This window comes from Psilocybe cubensis, chromosome 1, assembly GCF_017499595.1.
Source record: "Psilocybe cubensis strain MGC-MH-2018 chromosome 1, whole genome shotgun sequence".
In the NCBI taxonomy this organism is placed as follows: Eukaryota; Fungi; Basidiomycota; class Agaricomycetes; order Agaricales; family Agrocybaceae; genus Psilocybe; species Psilocybe cubensis.
The window spans coordinates 3,456,825-3,474,543 of record NC_062999.1 but is presented as its reverse complement, the minus strand read 5'-3'; the positions used below and the strand labels follow the sequence as shown (position 1 = coordinate 3,474,543).

Sequence of the window (17,719 nt, the reverse complement as noted above, 5' to 3'; positions counted from 1 at the left end):
ATCTATACTGCACACAAAGTACTTCAACATGTCACCGGACGAGCCTGTTTCTAGTAGCTCAAAGTTGAGCAAGAAGAAAAGCAAGCAAAAACTCAAGGATCAAGAGGAAACTGCGAATGAACCTACGACTTCTGCCTCTGCCTCCGCCTCTGCCTCCACTTCTGCCTCCACTTCCGATGTTGCTACTCCTGATGCTACCGAGGCTTCTTCAGAATCTAAAAAATCCAGTTCCAAATCAAAGGCCGCCCCCGAGCAAGCCCCCTCCGATTCAAACTCCAAGACCGCTCGAATCCCATTCTCAACACTAGGCCTTTCCGCGCCTACCTCTCGCGCACTTGAGGAGATGGGCATGACTACGATGACTGCTGTGCAAGCTAAATCTATCCCCGTACTGCTCGCAGGCAAAGATGTTCTCGGTGCTGCTCGCACAGGATCCGGCAAAACACTAGCTTTCCTCATTCCCGCCGTCGAACTCCTTCACCGCCTCAAATTCAAGCCTATGAACGGAACGGGTATCATTATCATCACTCCCACAAGAGAACTGGCTCTCCAGATCTTCGGTGTAGCCAGGGATCTCATGAAATATCATTCGCAAACATTTGGAATTGTAATTGGAGGTGCAAATCGGAGAGCGGAAGAGGAGAAGCTGGTCAAGGGAGTGAATCTCCTCGTGGCTACACCAGGACGTCTTTGGGATCATTTGAGAGTGAGTTTGACCCCAAAATTTGGGCATCATTGTTTATGACCGTAATATTTCTCTAGGATACAAAAGGATTTGTGAGAAGAAATCTCAAAGCCCTCGTCATCGACGAAGCCGATCGGATATTGGAAATCGGGTTCGAGCAGCAGATGAAGGATATCATTGCTATGCTGCCAAAAGGTTCATTGGTCCCTTGGTTAAATTTCTTGAGCCTTACACCATTTTTTACACAGATGAACGTCAATCAATGCTGTTCTCTGCCACACAAACCACAAAAGTCACAGATCTTGCCCGGATATCACTACGACCTGGACCTGTTCATATTGATGTTGACAAAGAGGAAGCTACCAGCACGGTAGCCACTCTTTCACAAGGCTACGTCGTTTGTCCTTCTGAACGCCGCTTCCTCCTCCTCTTCACCTTCTTAAAAAAGAATCTGAAGAAGAAAGTTATTGTCTTCTTCTCCAGTTGCAATTCTGTAAAATATCATTCAGAATTGCTAAACTATATCGATGTACCTGTCCTGGATCTACATGTACGTTTTTATCATATACTGAAGGTAACGACGAATGTAACATATTTATTATAGGGCAAACAAAAGCAACAAAAAAGAACTAACACATTCTTTGAATTTATCAACGCGGAATCCGGAATCTTGCTATGTACTGATGTTGCTGCCCGTGGACTTGATATCCCTCGTGTGGATTACATCGTCCAGTACGATCCTCCTGATGACCCTCGCGATTACATTCACAGAGTAGGACGAACGGCGAGAGCAGGCAAAGTCGGGAAAAGTTTGTTATTCCTCCTGGAGAGCGAGCTTGGGTTCTTGAGATATCTCAAGGAATCCAAAGTTCCTCTGAACGAATTTGTATTCCCAGCTAATCGAATCGAGAATGTTCAAGCTCAGGTATGTTCGTCTTGTCATGGGAGAGTTGTGCACAATTGACGATTTACCGATATAGTTGGAGAATCTCCTAGAGAAAAACTACAATCTGTATCGATCAGCCACAAGTGGTTACCGCGCATACTTGCAGTCATATGCCTCGTATTCTCTGAAAAAGATCTTCGATGTGAACGCATTGGACTTGACAAAAATTGCCAAAGCATTCGGCTTCAAAGTACCTCCTCGCGTCAATCTTGCTGTTGGTCCTGGTAAGGGCCAATCGGCTCGTGTAGGAGATAAGAGACGTCGCGACGAAGACAGTGCAGTGTCTGACGAGGATGCGTCAGACTCGGAGAGTCCTAAAAAGCACAAGGGAAGCGGTCAAGTTGGAGATGGTTCAGTGCGGGGCCCAATGCGTGTGAAAGAAAAATCGAAACGCATGGAGACACTGGGAAAGAAGGCTGTTGATAAGGATATGTACCGGAAAGGCCAGGAGATGAAGAAGTTGGGCAAGAATTGGAGTAGATAGTTATGTTTTGACCTTTGACGCCGAATGATGACTTCTGTTGTGACGTCCTGAGCACGTGACTAAGAGTGACGCCACGTTTAATTTGGTTGGAAAACTCGCCCTGCGCTTTACACCGAGGTCCCCCTTTGACACTGTGTTTTCACCGGTCTCCCTTTTATTTGCATTCTTGAACTGTACAGTCACTTCTTTACAAGTTTCCGGCCCTTTCGATGGCAACTACTCAGGTGATTCTTAGAAAGGTTATGACCTTAATCTGAACTAGCACTCAGATTCTGTTCACAGCACTATCTCTGGGCTTCTGGCCATTTCTTACTTCTCTTATCCTCTTTGCGGTATATCCTTGCATGGGTCACTTTCAAAACTGTCTCTGCTGCGTGGTACAAAGGTCAGATCCCTTCTTAGTACTCATATGTATGCAACCGACACAACCCGCTGACTTCCTTTTGCGCGACGTGTACAGCCAGCTTCACGGGCGCGTTGATCAGCTATGCCATTGTATGCCAGTGCGTCAACATATCTCTCTTTGTGTGATATCACAGAATGCTAATATCTTCTCTGTTACTAGTAAATCGTTGGGGGTATGTCAACACGTTTTCCTCCGAGCGCAATCCGTGCTGTATGTGTTGCCTGGAACATGACGTAACACACGTTCCCCCTTCCAGACACCTCAACCCAATCTTGCCTACATACGCAAGGCCATGCTCGATGAGGTTGGTTGACCTTGTCGTGTACTTTTCTATCATGACGCTGATACCAATATTGAATTTAGAACGTTCAGTACTTCCTCCTCGCCTTCTTCTGGTGGACCTCGAAACCGGTTACGAGTCTGTATCTTGTTTCTGCTTTATTTTGGCCACACTGATGTATTTGCATGCAGTTGCTTTGTTGCCGTACATGATTTTCTCGCTTTTCCATGCCATGACTTTCACTCGTACAACATTGATGCCCCAATTCCTCCCCCCTGCACAACCTGCTACTGCTGGCGGCCCTCCCCAGCCTCATCCTTTGGCTAAGAAACTCCAGGCCTGGGTCAAAGGTATGCATGAAACACGTTCAAACAATTCGTATATCCTAAATCATATTCCAGCCAACTACGACAACGCTATGAAGGTTGTTGCTTACACGGAACTTGTTATTATGGCTCGCGTTCTCCTCGGATGCTTGACATGGCGTAATTCAATCTTGGCACCTATAATCTTTGCGCACTTCTTGCGCGCGCGCCACTTCCACTCCTTGTTCACTCGCGAAGCTGTCGCATACGTCAATAGCCGTGCAGATGCCTTCATCCGGAAACCCACTAATCCACCCGTGCTCGCACAAGTTTGGGACAAAGTTCAATACGCTGTCCAGACTTGGTCTGGATCCACGTTGACACCCAACGCTGGTGTTCCTCCCCAGGCTGCACGATGATTTGTGACTGTCCATTATCTTCCTAAACAAGAATGGCATTGTGTGTGGAGCGTTTGTTGAATAGTGTCCCTGTGTTTGGAACGTAGATATGGCTGGAATAACTACAATCATTCGATGTTTTTTTTTGGTTGTGTTTAATCTTTATGTTCGGGTGGACAAACATTGAAACAGTTGGAACAAGACACGATTTGTTTCTGCTCTTTATTTTATTAGATTGGATGCTGTCGTTTTTATTTAGTGCGCGCCTACAGTGCTAATTATTTGTTTCATTGTTGTACTTTTGGATACTTGCCAACCAGGATTAATCCCAACATGACGAAGGTGGCGTACAGTGTGTCCATGACGTCGCCGTCAATTATGGAGCCCGTACAATGTATAAAACCGTGGGTGGGGATGTGGGGAAGGGCAAACAAACTTAACCATGCCTTCAATCGTACACGCCATAACAGAATTTATCAACTCAATAGTGGGAATTGTCTTCTCACTCGTACAATCGGTGTTTGCTGTCTTCCATGCCATCTTCGCATTGGGAGGCGACGTCATCACAAGCGTTTTCAAAGTGGCCCAGCACCTGATCGCGATGGTCACAGACGTATTCCAGGGAGCCCTTGGTTTTATTGCAGGTAAGATTGTTTGGTCAGCTTGAAATTATATTGTGCTGATTATTTGAACCAGCCAACTTCTTTGCAATAGCAGCGCTCGGCGGCGCCTACTACATTTACACAGTATATCAAGCCAGAAATAGGGGCTCACTACGGAACGGGAAGACCCGCACGTGAAACTCGCCACAATATTACATAATAAATTAGCCAACAATAATATATAACAAATATATGTAAATAAGATCACATTCACTTTGGGGAATAATTTCGATTCGAATTGGACTGAACTTGACGCTTGACTTTCTGCAGTCTCTGCAGTTGCTGAATGTCCCGTATACCCGTTCCTACTCATAACTCAGGCCGTACCCAGTCTCCACTTCCATTTCCTACTAGTCCGGAACGTGCTATCTCTCCGAGGCCAGGCGCTCGTTCAAACACGTCAAATAGTTTTGCTAGCACAGGTGCAACCATGTCTACTGTATCCGGATTCCAAAGTAGTGTCTCCGTCGCTGAGACAAGAAAGAAACAATCGAAGAGAGATGAGGTTAACTAAACCCGCTTAATTTCCTGGAACATATTGACTAAAACATAAATCAGGCTATCCGCAAGAAGATCGAATCCGAACTCTCGCGCAAGCGCACGATCTCGACGACCCACAGCCAGCAACGAACCTCTAAGCGCGGCAAGCCCGCCGCCGCTAAAGGAACTGTCGCTGCGCTCAAACCCAGCCCTGCTTTGACGGTTCCGGAGAATATCACCGTCTCGGAGGCCAGCCAGTTATGCGCCGCTAAGAGAACAGATTGTGTGTTGGTCGTGGATGACGAAGAGGGGTTGAGCGGAATTTTCACCGCTAAGGATCTGGCATACAGGGTGTGTACTATTTCTATCTCTTTATGCGCTGTTATAGAGTAACTGACATAGTATACGCCGTGTAGGTTACAGCAGAAGGACTTGATCCTCATACTACTCCTGTCAGTCAGATCATGACGCGTAACCCAATGGTCACTCGCGACTCGACTAGCGCGACTGAGGCCTTGGAACTCATGGTGTCGAAACATTTCAGACATCTTGTACGTTCTACAATTCTTCTTCAAATTTAAACATACTTACCAATGGTATTTTCTTCTTCACTAGCCCGTGTGTAACGAAGATGGAAATGTTGTCGGTTTGCTGGACATCACCAAGGTTTTCCATGAAGCTCTTGGTAAGGTTGAGAGAAGTTCGGCTGCATCAGAGCAGCTCTTCAATGCTATGGCTGGCGTGCAGTCCGAGCTTGGCGCGGTCGGAGGCAACCCTCAGGCAGCCGCTATGCTTGCATGGGCGGAGAAGCTACGTGAGAAGACTGCGCTCCCTGATCTCACTACTGTCATGGATACCTTCACCCAGCCTGCTACTGTGGGCCCGAAGACTACTGTCCGTGAGGTTGCCAAATTGATGAAGGAACGAAGGACCACTGCTGTCTGTGTCATGGAACCTTCGGGTCCACAAACATCCGGCAACCCCGCACCCGCAAAGATTGCTGGCATCTTTACCAGCAAAGATGTTGTGCTTCGCGTGATCGCCGCTGGCTTGGACGCTGGTCGGTGCAGTGTTGTCCGTGTTATGACGCCTCATCCTGATACTGCACCTCCTACCATGAGCGTTCATGATGCCTTGAAGAAGATGCACAGTAAGCTGGTCCTGCCATGTTGTTAAAAAATGATTGACATTATCTCCCAGATGGACATTACCTCAATCTTCCTGTTATCGAGGCTGATGGACATCTTGTTGCTATCGTTGATGTCTTAAAGCTTACATATGCCACTCTGGAACAGGTCTGTTCATCTGTACATCTATTTTATCATCTTAATCTAAAGTTGCGTTATCTTAGATGAACGCTATGTCTGGCGAAGCTGGTCACAGTGACTCGGAAGGCGGTCCTATGTGGGGACGTTTCTTTGATTCCATTGGACATGACGATGGCGAATCTGTCCTGTCTGGTTCTCAGCATGCTATGACCGACAACAGGTCCTTTGCTGGTATCAATGACCTTCATCTCCAACAATCTCCTCACTCTGAGGTGCACCCCAATGATTCGGCTTCTGTCATGGATGATGATCATGTTTCCGCTCTTGAAGGCTATGGCCGCCAGAAGGGTCTTCACGTTCCCAGTGGCGGAGTCCCTGTACCTGCAGACGATGGCACATATGTTTTCAAATTCCGTACGCCAAGTGGGCGTACCCATCGTTTCCAGTCTCGCCATGATGATGTTGAGCATCTGCGTGAAATTGTTGCTGGAAAACTCGCCACTGATCCCTTCTTCACGGAGTTCCAGCCAACTTCAGATGTCGCAACACGACCTGACCCTATCGACTTCCATTTGTCGTATACTGATGCCGATGGCGATACTGTTTTGATCACGTCTGACCATGACGTTTCGGAGGCTGTTAAAATCGCTCGTGCAGCAGCCCAGGATCGTGTGGTGCTTTTCGTGCAGGGTGGTAAAGGATGGGCTGAAGCTGGTGCTGGCAAGAGCGAAGCCAAGGCTGCGGAGGTTACAGCCGCTGCCATTGAACAGGTTCGCGAGGTGGAGAAAGCTGAGCAGGTCGTCGCATCGAACGTACCTACACCCTTGAAGGAGGTCATCCCGGAACCCTTGGCTCCTGCCCCACAACGTGCTGCTCCTATCGCTGCAGGTGATGAAGTATTCGGAATACCCAAAGACCTCTTACTTCCTGCTAGCATTGGTGCCCTGGCGGTCGTCATTGTTGGAGTCTTCACTATCTCAAGACTGACCTCGAACCACTATTAAATATTCCTATCATTTTGGATTAGTCAGTTTGGAAAGTAGGAATGGGGTGGAGAGTGGTGTTGATGCTTATTCGTTCGCTGATTATTAGAAAAAAATTATGAATACCTTTGATGATTAGGCTCTTTCCACCCACCCGTTAATTCTTTTTTATTTTGGAATTCCGTTCGTTCTTATCTAGACGCTCAGGCCATTAAAAGTCCGTTACTTATTATACATGATATTCGAGCTTCCTTTATGACACACGACCTTGACACGACCCAATTAATGCTAGCTTAATGTTTTCTTTTCAGTTGGGAGAGTTAGGATATGTGGGCATGGTACACTATTTGTTCATTTGTTGAGATGTTGCATTAGACGCTTAATGTATTCATTGAAAACGTGATCACAGTGTAATTGTAATTGCTCGTCGCGTACATCTACTTCCACTTTCATCGGCACTCTCACAGACCACGACTGAGGAACTGCATCACTACACTTTCCCTGGCTATTGTTTTAGCTTGAGGGATATTTACTTTGAAGGCATTGTTACTCTTCGACACCCAGGAGTTTGAAATTTACCATTGTTTGACTGGACACATTCACCCTCTAATCACACGACGTTCTCGCGCAGACAATGCCCAAATCAGAGAGAGAGGAAACATTGGCGGCCTTGGTAAGATACATTATATGTTGAAAGTGGTTGTCCTCGCTCCTAACATGCAAGTTTACTTTGGGTCGTGCCTTACAATTATGTCGTAACAGACTGCGCGAGTATTCGCGGCTATGCTGGAAGAGCTGGTAATGGATGCGACTTTGCAAACCCATCACGAAGTCGTTCGCGGAAAATCTGTGTGTACAACGTGTAATACCCAGTGCGTCTTCCTCTTGAATCTTCGCCTGCTGCAGTGAAATCGCTGTGCAGGTTTAGTGGTGCCCCAGATGCTAACCTCAGTGACTGTTCCCTGCTCATGCATCATGTACGTACAAACCGTTAGATGTGGATCAAGTAAGTGAATCATTGACTTCTGTACGTCTCCTGTCAAACATAACGGACGTTATTTTTTTTGCTCAGTACATAATCCTCGTACTACCAACGACAATTCTCGCCCGTCAGGTTTTGGTCAACGTGCAGACACACCCTCCTCTACAAGTGGATATGATGGAGGGGCCTCTAAAGGTGTGCCGAATGGCACTGGAGCCAGTACACCTACAAGTCTGAAGGGTGACGGGGCACAGCTCCTTGAATGTGTTTCATGCCAAAGACAAGTGCGTCTAACTAACAGTTATCCATCAAGCAATACGCCTGATATACTCATTATGTTGATGCTATTCGATTTTCTTTAGCTGGCGCCAAACAGATATGCACCACACCTTACCACCTGCCTAGGCCTCAGTACATCACGAAGAGGTGCTGTCCGAGGCAACGCAACGAAGCCTAAGTTAGTTCTACTTTTCCTAATTTGTTTTCTATAAACAATATTCAATATCTGACTGCGAAACTCAATTTTAGACAATCCTCAGAAGGCGGTCGTTCAGCGTCACCACTGTCCGACGGTGGTTATATATCCGAAGAGAAAGGCACCGCAAACGGAAAGAACAAAGGTAAAGGTAAAGGGAAGAAACAAGGTTCGTTTCTTGATTTTATCGATGCTCGTCACAGCCTTACGTTGCATGGGAATACAGCGGACGAAGGGGACTTTACTCTCAAACGGAAAAGGGTATACATGCTGCTTAGTTCTTTTCTGCCTGAAACTGATGGATATCTGGTAGCTTGGGTCACCCACGATCTCACCCAATAAAAAACCAAAGAAGGGCAAAGCCTCTGGTATGTTTAGCATGGTTCAATATATCTTGCTTAGTGCTCTTTTTTAAATTATTGATCTTTACAGGTTCGCCTGTGTCCAGAGTAAAAGCCGATCCAGAGTTGTCTGGATTTCCTAGCAATGTAGGATTCATATTTTCCTTAATTGATAAATTCTTATCACATTTGTGCAGTCTCATTACTCACCCTCTACAACTTCCCAATCAAAGATACCTTCTAAGCTGCGCGACTCCTCGACTGCGTCCTTCCTCGATCGGTCGTCGGCATCATCCCGCGATTCTTCACCGGATGGTTTCGTAGCTGGTACACCGTCGTCAACGTTTTCCACGCAAAGTCCGACCAGACCTATTGCCGTGAATAAAGCCGTCAGAGGTCGTCCACTGGCTATGGGGACTGGCCCTCCTCGTCGCCCCATTAGCCCACCTCGCCCACAACCAATTCATGTTCCGGATTATCAACTTGGTTAGTTCTTCTGCAATGACGTAGTACATCTTCTCTGACGACCCTCGTTATTTAGAAATTGATCATGCTAATGAAACAGGATCGTCGACTGATACTGACAGCGATTAAACCTCATCAACACATCTATCAATTCACTTCCGTGACTCTGTCGTTAACCCGTATTTCCGTTCAACCTTGTACTAGTATAAAGCAAATCCATGTCATCCATAGCAAACATGTACGATATAACTAATTATTTACCCGTCTTTACATCTTCTAGCATCAAGTGGCCATGTTATTGCTATTGCGAATTCGAATACAGATTGCATTAGAAGTGCAGAAAACATGTGGGCCCAATGCTGGGGTGAAGATTACAGAATACATGAAAGCTGCAGTACGGTTTCAAGTTGTAAAACAAGAAAAGTAGAAGAAAAAGAACAGTCTGTACTGAGCGATATCTATGAAATTTTGACAGTTAATATATACATAGCAGTCAAGATATAGTCAAAAACAGATGTGGGCATGGAGCCTTGAAGCAGCATCTGGATCGTTGAGGGATAACAAACATCATCCTTTTCTCAGACAGATGTCTCGGGACGAGAGGGTGGTTTGGATGGAAATAGGGCCCAGAGAAAAGTAAGGGCGCCAGCGAGAGGGACGGTGAAATATGTCAAAGTATGGATTCCTTGAATGCTCAATATTGTTCCAGCAACAAATGGGAACAAGGCTGATGAGAGAACAATCAGACATAAGGTTTGCTGCGAAACGTCGAAATATACCTGATCCCAAACTGGCAGCCGCAGAACTAATGTTGGCGTTAGGCCAAAAATCTAGTAGATAAGAAATGACGAAATCTTACATTAGCGCCATACTGATTATCCGGACCTCAAGAGGTAGAATATCATTGGCGAGTGTCAAAGAGGCCGGGAAGACAGGTCCGTAAACCAAACCGATGATACTGACTGAGATGGAATTCACAATGTTTGAACCAATTGTCCATATTAGAATTTGCATTAAGAGTCCAATGACTATAAAAGAGTTAATCGAATTTTGGTGTAAAGATATCAATGTAGTCTTACGCCTACAAAGACAGAGTAAGTCGATGTGCCTTTAGAAAAGTAAAAAGCACGTTGAACTAACATGCATATTTGAACGACTATTTTCCTTCCAGCAGGGTCAAGTCTAGTATAAAGGTCAAATGAACTGTTCAGATCACGAAAATTTTCAAGTTAGACGTACTTTGGGGTTACATGTCCCCAAACAAACCGTCCGATAGTGATGCCACCCCAGAAACCAGATGAGACGTATCCAACAGTCTTTGGATTAGCGTTCTACAAGATAATTCATGTCAGAGTATGCAAAATAAGGGTTGTTATATATAATGAACTGACTCTGATATCCAGTAGATATGACACAATCTATACTTTCATCAGAACAAATATTTGTCAAAATTTGATTCACTAACAAATCCTGACGTCGATGTTTCACTGTTGGGCTAATTAGTATTTAAGGAAATGATATAGGTATGCAAGACTGACCATCCGTAGTAGAGTAATGAGAACAAACAAATTGCCCACTGGAACTTCATCTTTAGGGCGCTTGAAAGGGCTGGTTGTGATATCAGCAGTCATAAGACATCAAAAACTTGGATTCGTGCCTTTTTTGTTGCTTGCGACGTTTTCAGATCGAGATTCCGAAGTAAAATGTTCCTTGTTTTTATTTGCTACCCAGGTGTCCTTATTATCGCATTTCGCTGCGAGCATAATTGCATTCTGACGGTCATGCAAATGCTCACGGAGCGTTGGCTTAAAAGTTGTGACCAGGAAGACCACATTAACAGCTGATAGCACTAGAGAACCAAGATAGAAATTAAACCAAGGCACGTTGACCGCGATGAGGGACTGGCAAAGCAAAGGAGATGCAACACTTCCTAAACCTGCGAGATTGAAAATTATGAGCAGTGAAGCATTGGGTAAAGTCATAACTACGAACTCCACAAACCAAAAGCATATCCAAGCGATTGCTTTGGCCCTTCTGCGAAATAACCGTTTCTGACTGGATGATTAGCATGTTAAAATTAAATCAAGAGGTTCGAAGATAACTCACAATGAAGCTGTTCAATATAACATGATCAGTCATAAGATAAAATCTACCATTTAAATTGCGAACTCTACCTGTCAAGACAGACCTCGCAAAAGCGGCAACAGCGTAGGCACCGAAAGCCGCCCAGAAACCTCCTCTTGATCCCATCATAACGAAGAACATCCCATGCAAAATGCTCGAAACTAGTAATGATATATGACGGGCTTGAGAGGGAGAGTAACCTATTTCATTATCACTTTGCTTTGTCTTGAGCAATTGTATGGCTGGAATCCAGGATGAATGGTCCGCAACAAGACGAAAGCGGCCAAGTTGGTTTATAATTGACTCCACCAACATAGTTCCAACTATGAACCTTCACAGAAGTAAATAAAATATTTATCTTATTTATGATGTCATATTTACATACCCGACAGTAGTCGCAGCATATAGTAAGGAGGACATCATGAAAGTGATATGATAATCGGCCATAAAGTCTATAAAAACGAAAATGAACGTTAAAGGCACAGTCAAACAAAACATATACTTGCCAGGAAGAACGGCGCCGGTAACTATAAAACAGTAAGTTCGACGACTAGAGTCAACACACATCAGAGGTTGCGAGTTGGATGACTTACCACCATCGCCCCAGCCGCACATAAAGTATGCAAAAAACCCACTTGCTAAACGCCATTTTAAACGATCTGGTGGTGATGAAGAATTCCCTTCAGAAGAATCAGTCGTAATGGATATTTTGCCGTTGTCGACGATGGTACAAGGTTTACTGGAAGAAGGAGACGGAGAATTGCGCAAGTCTTCCTTCGAATGTGTATATGGTAAACAAGGTGGTTCAGGTGCAAAAGTAGGTGCCAAGGAGTCAATGGAAGGAGGTGGTGAGGTTTGGAGTTCATCGTCGTTGGAAACATATGACCTGTTGGTGTGTATATTTTCCTGATTTTTGGAAAGAGAAGATTGGAGGTTTCGAAGGGACATCTCGAGAGGTGCTGGAACGCCATAAACCTTTGCAGAATAAATACCGGATTTTCGATTCAGCCCCCCTTTTCATTCAACCTTTCTAATCTTCAAGGCATTTCCTTCTCCCTGAAAAGCGGTGGAGTACATATACCCTTCTTGGCATGTAAAAAATCAGGTAGGGAAGGAGGAAATCCCCATTCAACAAGTTCGGCCTGTAAAATTCGAAGTAGCTTCTGCGATGCCGGTGTTGTTAAGTTTAATTCTGTCACAAGGTCAGATAATCATATTAACTTGATAAAACGAAAGCGTACCAGTGACCAATGATACACTCTTAAGCGCGACAGCAAACACGCTATCCACCACGCTATCTACCTGATCGTGAGATTCCGAGAATATCAAGATCTTGGAAAAGATTTAATGGACATATCTATGCTGCGTGCAAAGATACAGAGTACGTAAATTCAGTCAAGTAGGGGATGTCTGACGTTCAGAAAGGACTCCAGGGGAGACGGGGAGCTCCAAATCAAGCGTGCAGGTTCGTACTGCCTTACGTTGGGTTGCGCTCGATCCTTAATTCCAGCGTACCGGGTCGTAAAATACGATAGACAGCCAGTGAACTTCGGCAGACGAGGTCAGGTGGAGATGTCAAACGTAAGGAAATTTCGTATAGGCATTGTAAGTCGGAATCTGCGTTCCTTTGCGTGTTTTACGGAACTACGAAGCGCCTCTGAAGTCTAATGCAGCCAGGGGAAGAGATCTAGAGCATGGACTGAAGCAGGATGATATATTGTAGCACGGAGTGAACGATGTATGTTTAGAAAAGCCAAGAAATGACGGACATATAAAACACGACCGTGGCTAATGGCACGTGCATTATAATTTTGGCTTTAACAGGACGCGTCTTTGCTTCTTTCATTGTCATTTTGCAGCTCAGGGCCTCTATTTACCTTCCCTGCACAATGGGCCAGAATATCCGTATGTCTAATCGGTTTAATGAGACCTCAAGTCGCTGATTCTTTTATGACAGTCCCTATCTACGCCGCTTTAGTTGTCACTTCGCTTTCCATTGGTTTCTGGGCAGGAACACATACCAAAGCCCGGACCGACGAAAACACGACAGAAAATACCGTAGTCCCTTCCCCTCAATCTCACGCTGAAAAGAGGCTCCGAGTCGAGGAGCTGTCAGATGGAAATGAAACGGACGAAACTGAAGAAAGTTCAGTTTCAAGCCTAGGAGATGGAGATATCGAGTCACTCAAAATGGACCCCATCGAGGACACTTGTAAAATGGTATGTTTGCTTCCATCCCGGGAAACACGCATTTTTACATGATGTTCATTCAGCATTCTTTGCCTTGTAGGTTCTTGTCGTGCGCACAGATTTAGGGATGACATCGGGGAAGATAGCTGCTCAGTAGGTATCTCAAGGCTTGAATCGATGCAACGGATCCTAAACACGTTCTACCCAGATGCTCGTAAGCCGAAATTGCTCAGAAACTCAAAGGATTCTGTTTAATGTTTCCCAGCCATGCAGCATTAGCGTGTTACAAGACACTTCTGGTTAAGAATCCTGTTGTACGCGAAGATCTTATGTCCCCGTCCATTATCTTAATCTTGCTTCCGGCATTCTAGCTTCTACGGCAATGGGAGCGAACGGGGTACGCGCTAATCTCTTGGGCTCTGATATGATGATGCTAAGTAAAGTTCAGCCAGACTAAAGTCGCTCTGCGTTGCGATAATGAGGACGAAATGCTCCTTCTCAAAGCGCAAGCTCAGAGCCTAAACTTATGCGCTCGTTCGATACAAGACGCGTAAGTCAATCTAGTGGAGTTACTGAATGAAATGGTGCATGTCTGAATGACATTATACGACAGTGGCCGTACGCAGATTGCTGCGGGTTCGAGGACTGTCCTTGGGATTGCAGGTGAGTTTTATCCAATCCCATGTTGTGCTTAGAATTAAAGAGTGACCAGGACCTGCTCGACTGGTCAATCAAATTACGGGAAAACTTAAGCTTCTCTAAGCATGTCTACCTATTTGACGATTGAAGCTTGGGATCGAACTGAGCCTTAGCACTACACGGTACTACACGGTTCCATTGTCCATCTAATAATAGTTGTGTCCTTGTTGGACGAATTTAGTTAGTTGTTGGCATGCAACAATAATCAGGACGATCTACAATACATATTTTTACTAGTGTCGACAAAGCGCACCCAGCATAGTCAGTCTTTTCTTTGCTTGCATGCCAGCCTCCAGAGCCATATTTTACTTGTGCAGACTGGGACAGCCACTTGGCAACGGAACTAATTAAGGGCGCGACCAAACAGTAACACGGGGAAGCTAGACCGCTTACAGCTGGGAAAGTTGGCAACACATCAACATCTTTTCCAAACCTTCTCCAGACTCCGAAAACCTTTCTTTTGTATCGTTCATCTACACACTCTCTTAACCTCTTCGCAGGCCAACCATACACCGCCGCCATGTCGGCGCCAAACACCTATTCCGACCGTACACATAATACCCCCTACCTCCAGCCTTCAAGAACAGAAGAGGATTTCAAGGCTTCATACGACGACTTGATTGATGAATATTCCGCTCCCTATGCTTCAAATACACGACATCAGACCTTTGCCGTAGGCACACCAACACACCATGCCCACTACAGAGCCAACTCAATACCCCTCTCAAGCAAAGGCGCCCCACAGTCTGACGACACACACGACACTGCATACGTTTACCCTCCTGCCCTTCCAACGAAGGAAGTAGATACGCGTACATTGTGGCAAAAGGTAGATTGGTGGCCTTTTGCGTGCTTAGTCCATCTCATGCGTTTGCTAGGTTCTGCCCGAATCCTTAGCGTGTCGTCTCTACGTTATCACGGTCCTCATAGAGACTACGATCGATTTGGCTATTGAAGGAGAGCTGTTTCTAAGGGTGCGGGAGAAAAACAAACACATAGAGGGGAGTCAGGGGGACATTGCGACGCGGCGGATGCCCGTCTACTTGGCCATCTTCGCGCTAGCGCAGTACGTGCTGCTGCAGTTTTTCTACTCTGATCCATCCTCACCCTATCTCCAGCGTGTTCCAATTTGTCATGGCAGTCGATGCTGTATACGCTCGGAACACGCTACAATTTCTATGCTTGACGTGAGTCTTTCAATAATTACTTGAAAATTGGTTTCTTTAATCTAACTATACGTGGCTTCAGCGTTTTCAATGCCCTTTTCCTAGCCTATGCGGTGATACAAATTGGGGAAGTCCGAGAAGCCATGTCCGACTCTTCCGTTGCCGGAGTATCAAATATTCCCATCGACGTCCTCACCACTATAATCCCAATCGTTATTTCTATAGCTGAAATCGCGTACATTGGCCTTGGGTGGAAGATATACAACGAATTCGGTTGGAAAGTTTACAAATTCCTTGGCGCCGACATCAGAATAAAAAAGATGTATGCCGACTACCAGATATACGAGTGTCTGGTCAAATTCGACGTCTTTTTCTGGGTGGGATTCTCAGTACAGTTTATTTGGTTGGTCCTTCAAGATACGGATTGGGAGTACTATGTTACATGTGCTGCGTTACCGCTTTCCATTGTACTTCTCATTGAAGGTCATCTGGCGGCTCGACACGAAAACAAATGGATGATGGCGAGCTTCATGTCAGGATGTGTCGGAGCTATGATTTATTTTATCTATAAAGTGTGTTTCTTTTGCATGTCATCCTCATGCCATAGTTCTGATCCAGTTTTCCCTAGCTCATCAAAGTATTGCTATTAAGACATGAGGACCAATACAGGCTTGTGTGGAAATCCCTTACTATCTTCTGTGAGTGCATGTCGCTTGGATTTGTAAAGTCGGGTGACTCATTCTATACCTGCAGCTGTCATTGCTATTGTGCTTCTTTTTGCCACTTTTGTGTACTCTGTGATTGTGTTGAAAAACTTCGGCCGTGGTTTGAAGGATGCGTGTAAGTTTTTTAGAATGACTACGTCAATTCGTTGTAACATGCTTACAACTTTTCCCTAGTAACACGGAAAGCCCAAGGGTTTGGTGAAAACCACCGACGAGGACCAAGTACGACTCTAAATCGCATGAGCATTCACTGAAGAAAACTTCGCACAAGCACTCACGGAAAACCCAAAAGCCGTTGTACTGATAGCATACTCGACACATTCATGATGATGACGAAAGGACCTTTTTTATTACTATATTTCGCCCACTCCACATTCCCTCACCAGACACACTCTTTCTGCAACACACTCATCACACGCAGTCATTCCACTTGTTAACAATTGTCAGACCTACCCCTGCCCCGCTTTCCATAGCTTATTTGTCATAAGTATCTTATTTACCCATCATAACATACAACGATCCTTCCCTTTTTATTCTCTGGTACTCTGTAGATCCAGCGGTACCAGCCCATTTCTTTACTGGTACAGAGAGCGCGTTGCTGTTCTAGTATAGGTGTATTGTTAAAAATTACATTTGCTTCGTATCAAAATTTGCACCTATCTGAGTTGCCGTAGTTCAAGCCCGTCAACCAACACAACGAATGGTTTTGCAGAATGGGACATCTGCATTTGGAAGGTCAACCTGATCGGTAATGACCGCACCCGCGCACTACAATGAATTAAACACCCCTCAACGTGTCACCACGACCAACAGTCCCAGCGGACGATGCAAAATTAGACGCTAGCCCCAACAACTTCTCCAGTCCAGTTTTTGTCTCTCTTTTTTTTATTTTCGTAATGTCACAACGGTGAGAGTCCATGAATCTCCCATTTTCAATACGTGGGGAGGCTGGAATCCTGACCTGGCTGCTTTAATTCTAGAGTACGAGCGGCACCCTCGCTCCGCGACCGGTCAGCACTATTGGGCACAACACCTCCACAGTCTGGACGGTCAACACCCTTTGGCGGAAGTGTGTACAATCCATCAACACAGTTCAATGGTCACCGGTACGCAGACGATCTAGAGGGCCAAAATGACGAGGCGCTTGATGGCCTCAGCGCAAAAGTCAAGCTATTGAAGGATGTACGTGAGTTTGTGCTACCCGGGTGCCTTATTTCCAACGCATTGTAGTTTGTCTGATGCACTTGCGCTTGTTACTTTCGTCTTTTTGTAGATTACGATTGGAATTGGAAACGAAGTCCGAGAATCGACGATTCAACTCAGCCAAATGGTGCGCATCACCCCTAGCTTGATTGCTAATACGTGTCCTCAACTAACCCCTTTTTTCTTCAAATACAACAGAACGATGCTTTTGCGGAGACAGGTGGCATTTTGTCAGGCACATTTCGACGTATGAACAACATGGCTGCACGGCAGGGCTGTCGCTGGCTGTGGTATATTGTCTTCCTGGTCATTGTTTTCTGGTTCTTTATGGTTGTCTGGTGGTTCAGAAGATAACGATATTGAAGCCTATTTTCTGTGTAATTATTGCTATTATCTTCCAACCCTTACGGTTAATCTTCGACACTGGACGGCTATTGAATATTGGTTTTCAT

At 45.3% G+C, this 17,719-nt stretch overlaps 8 protein-coding genes across 8 annotated transcripts; 7 read left to right on the top strand and 1 right to left on the bottom strand.

The window, feature by feature from the left end:
• Positions 1-28: 28 nt before the first annotated feature.
• On the top strand, positions 29-2,115 carry JR316_0001205 (ATP-dependent RNA helicase; the record flags this gene model as incomplete). Its single annotated transcript, XM_047887015.1, has 5 exons — positions 29-706; positions 763-880; positions 934-1,235; positions 1,290-1,610; positions 1,666-2,115. The coding sequence occupies 5 exons, from the start codon at positions 29-31 to the stop codon at positions 2,113-2,115; spliced, it is 1,869 nt and encodes a 622-aa protein (XP_047754761.1).
• Positions 2,116-3,033: 918 nt separating this feature from the next.
• JR316_0001204 (Tetra-spanning protein 1) lies at positions 3,034-3,525 on the top strand (the record flags this gene model as incomplete). Its single annotated transcript, XM_047887014.1, has 2 exons — positions 3,034-3,151; positions 3,203-3,525. The coding sequence occupies 2 exons, from the start codon at positions 3,034-3,036 to the stop codon at positions 3,523-3,525; spliced, it is 441 nt and encodes a 146-aa protein (XP_047754760.1).
• A 421-nt stretch (positions 3,526-3,946) lies between these two features.
• On the top strand, positions 3,947-4,304 carry JR316_0001203 (uncharacterized protein; the record flags this gene model as incomplete). The annotated part of the gene is made up of 2 exons (XM_047887013.1): positions 3,947-4,148; positions 4,201-4,304. The coding sequence occupies 2 exons, from the start codon at positions 3,947-3,949 to the stop codon at positions 4,302-4,304; spliced, it is 306 nt and encodes a 101-aa protein (XP_047754759.1).
• Positions 4,305-4,452: 148 nt separating this feature from the next.
• JR316_0001202 (CBS domain-containing protein CBSCBSPB3) lies at positions 4,453-6,918 on the top strand (the record flags this gene model as incomplete). The annotated part of the gene is made up of 6 exons (XM_047887012.1): positions 4,453-4,671; positions 4,725-4,997; positions 5,063-5,197; positions 5,262-5,796; positions 5,847-5,941; positions 5,998-6,918. The coding sequence occupies 6 exons, from the start codon at positions 4,453-4,455 to the stop codon at positions 6,916-6,918; spliced, it is 2,178 nt and encodes a 725-aa protein (XP_047754758.1).
• A 613-nt stretch (positions 6,919-7,531) lies between these two features.
• JR316_0001201 (uncharacterized protein) lies at positions 7,532-9,289 on the top strand (the record flags this gene model as incomplete). The annotated part of the gene is made up of 10 exons (XM_047887011.1): positions 7,532-7,570; positions 7,660-7,759; positions 7,970-8,163; positions 8,242-8,336; positions 8,408-8,523; positions 8,581-8,615; positions 8,668-8,722; positions 8,787-8,842; positions 8,893-9,181; positions 9,237-9,289. The coding sequence occupies 10 exons, from the start codon at positions 7,532-7,534 to the stop codon at positions 9,287-9,289; spliced, it is 1,032 nt and encodes a 343-aa protein (XP_047754757.1).
• Positions 9,290-9,738: 449 nt separating this feature from the next.
• Positions 9,739-12,232, bottom strand: JR316_0001200 (Bypass of stop codon protein 6; the record flags this gene model as incomplete). Its single annotated transcript, XM_047887010.1, has 13 exons — positions 9,739-9,887; positions 9,940-9,965; positions 10,020-10,118; positions 10,400-10,491; positions 10,552-10,578; positions 10,626-10,647; positions 10,699-10,768; positions 10,806-11,096; positions 11,153-11,211; positions 11,267-11,273; positions 11,335-11,615; positions 11,670-11,736; positions 11,878-12,232. 13 exons carry the CDS (start codon positions 12,230-12,232, stop codon positions 9,739-9,741), a joined length of 1,545 nt encoding a protein of 514 aa, XP_047754756.1.
• Positions 12,233-13,173: 941 nt separating this feature from the next.
• JR316_0001199 (uncharacterized protein) lies at positions 13,174-13,627 on the top strand (the record flags this gene model as incomplete). The annotated part of the gene is made up of 3 exons (XM_047887009.1): positions 13,174-13,189; positions 13,242-13,504; positions 13,575-13,627. Coding segments are annotated over 3 exons (332 nt in total), but the record flags the coding sequence as incomplete, so codon positions are not given.
• Positions 13,628-17,044: 3,417 nt separating this feature from the next.
• JR316_0001198 (Protein transport protein bet1) lies at positions 17,045-17,621 on the top strand (the record flags this gene model as incomplete). Its single annotated transcript, XM_047887008.1, has 3 exons — positions 17,045-17,246; positions 17,338-17,394; positions 17,466-17,621. Coding segments are annotated over 3 exons (415 nt in total), but the record flags the coding sequence as incomplete, so codon positions are not given.
• Between the last annotated feature and the right edge of the window lie 98 nt (positions 17,622-17,719).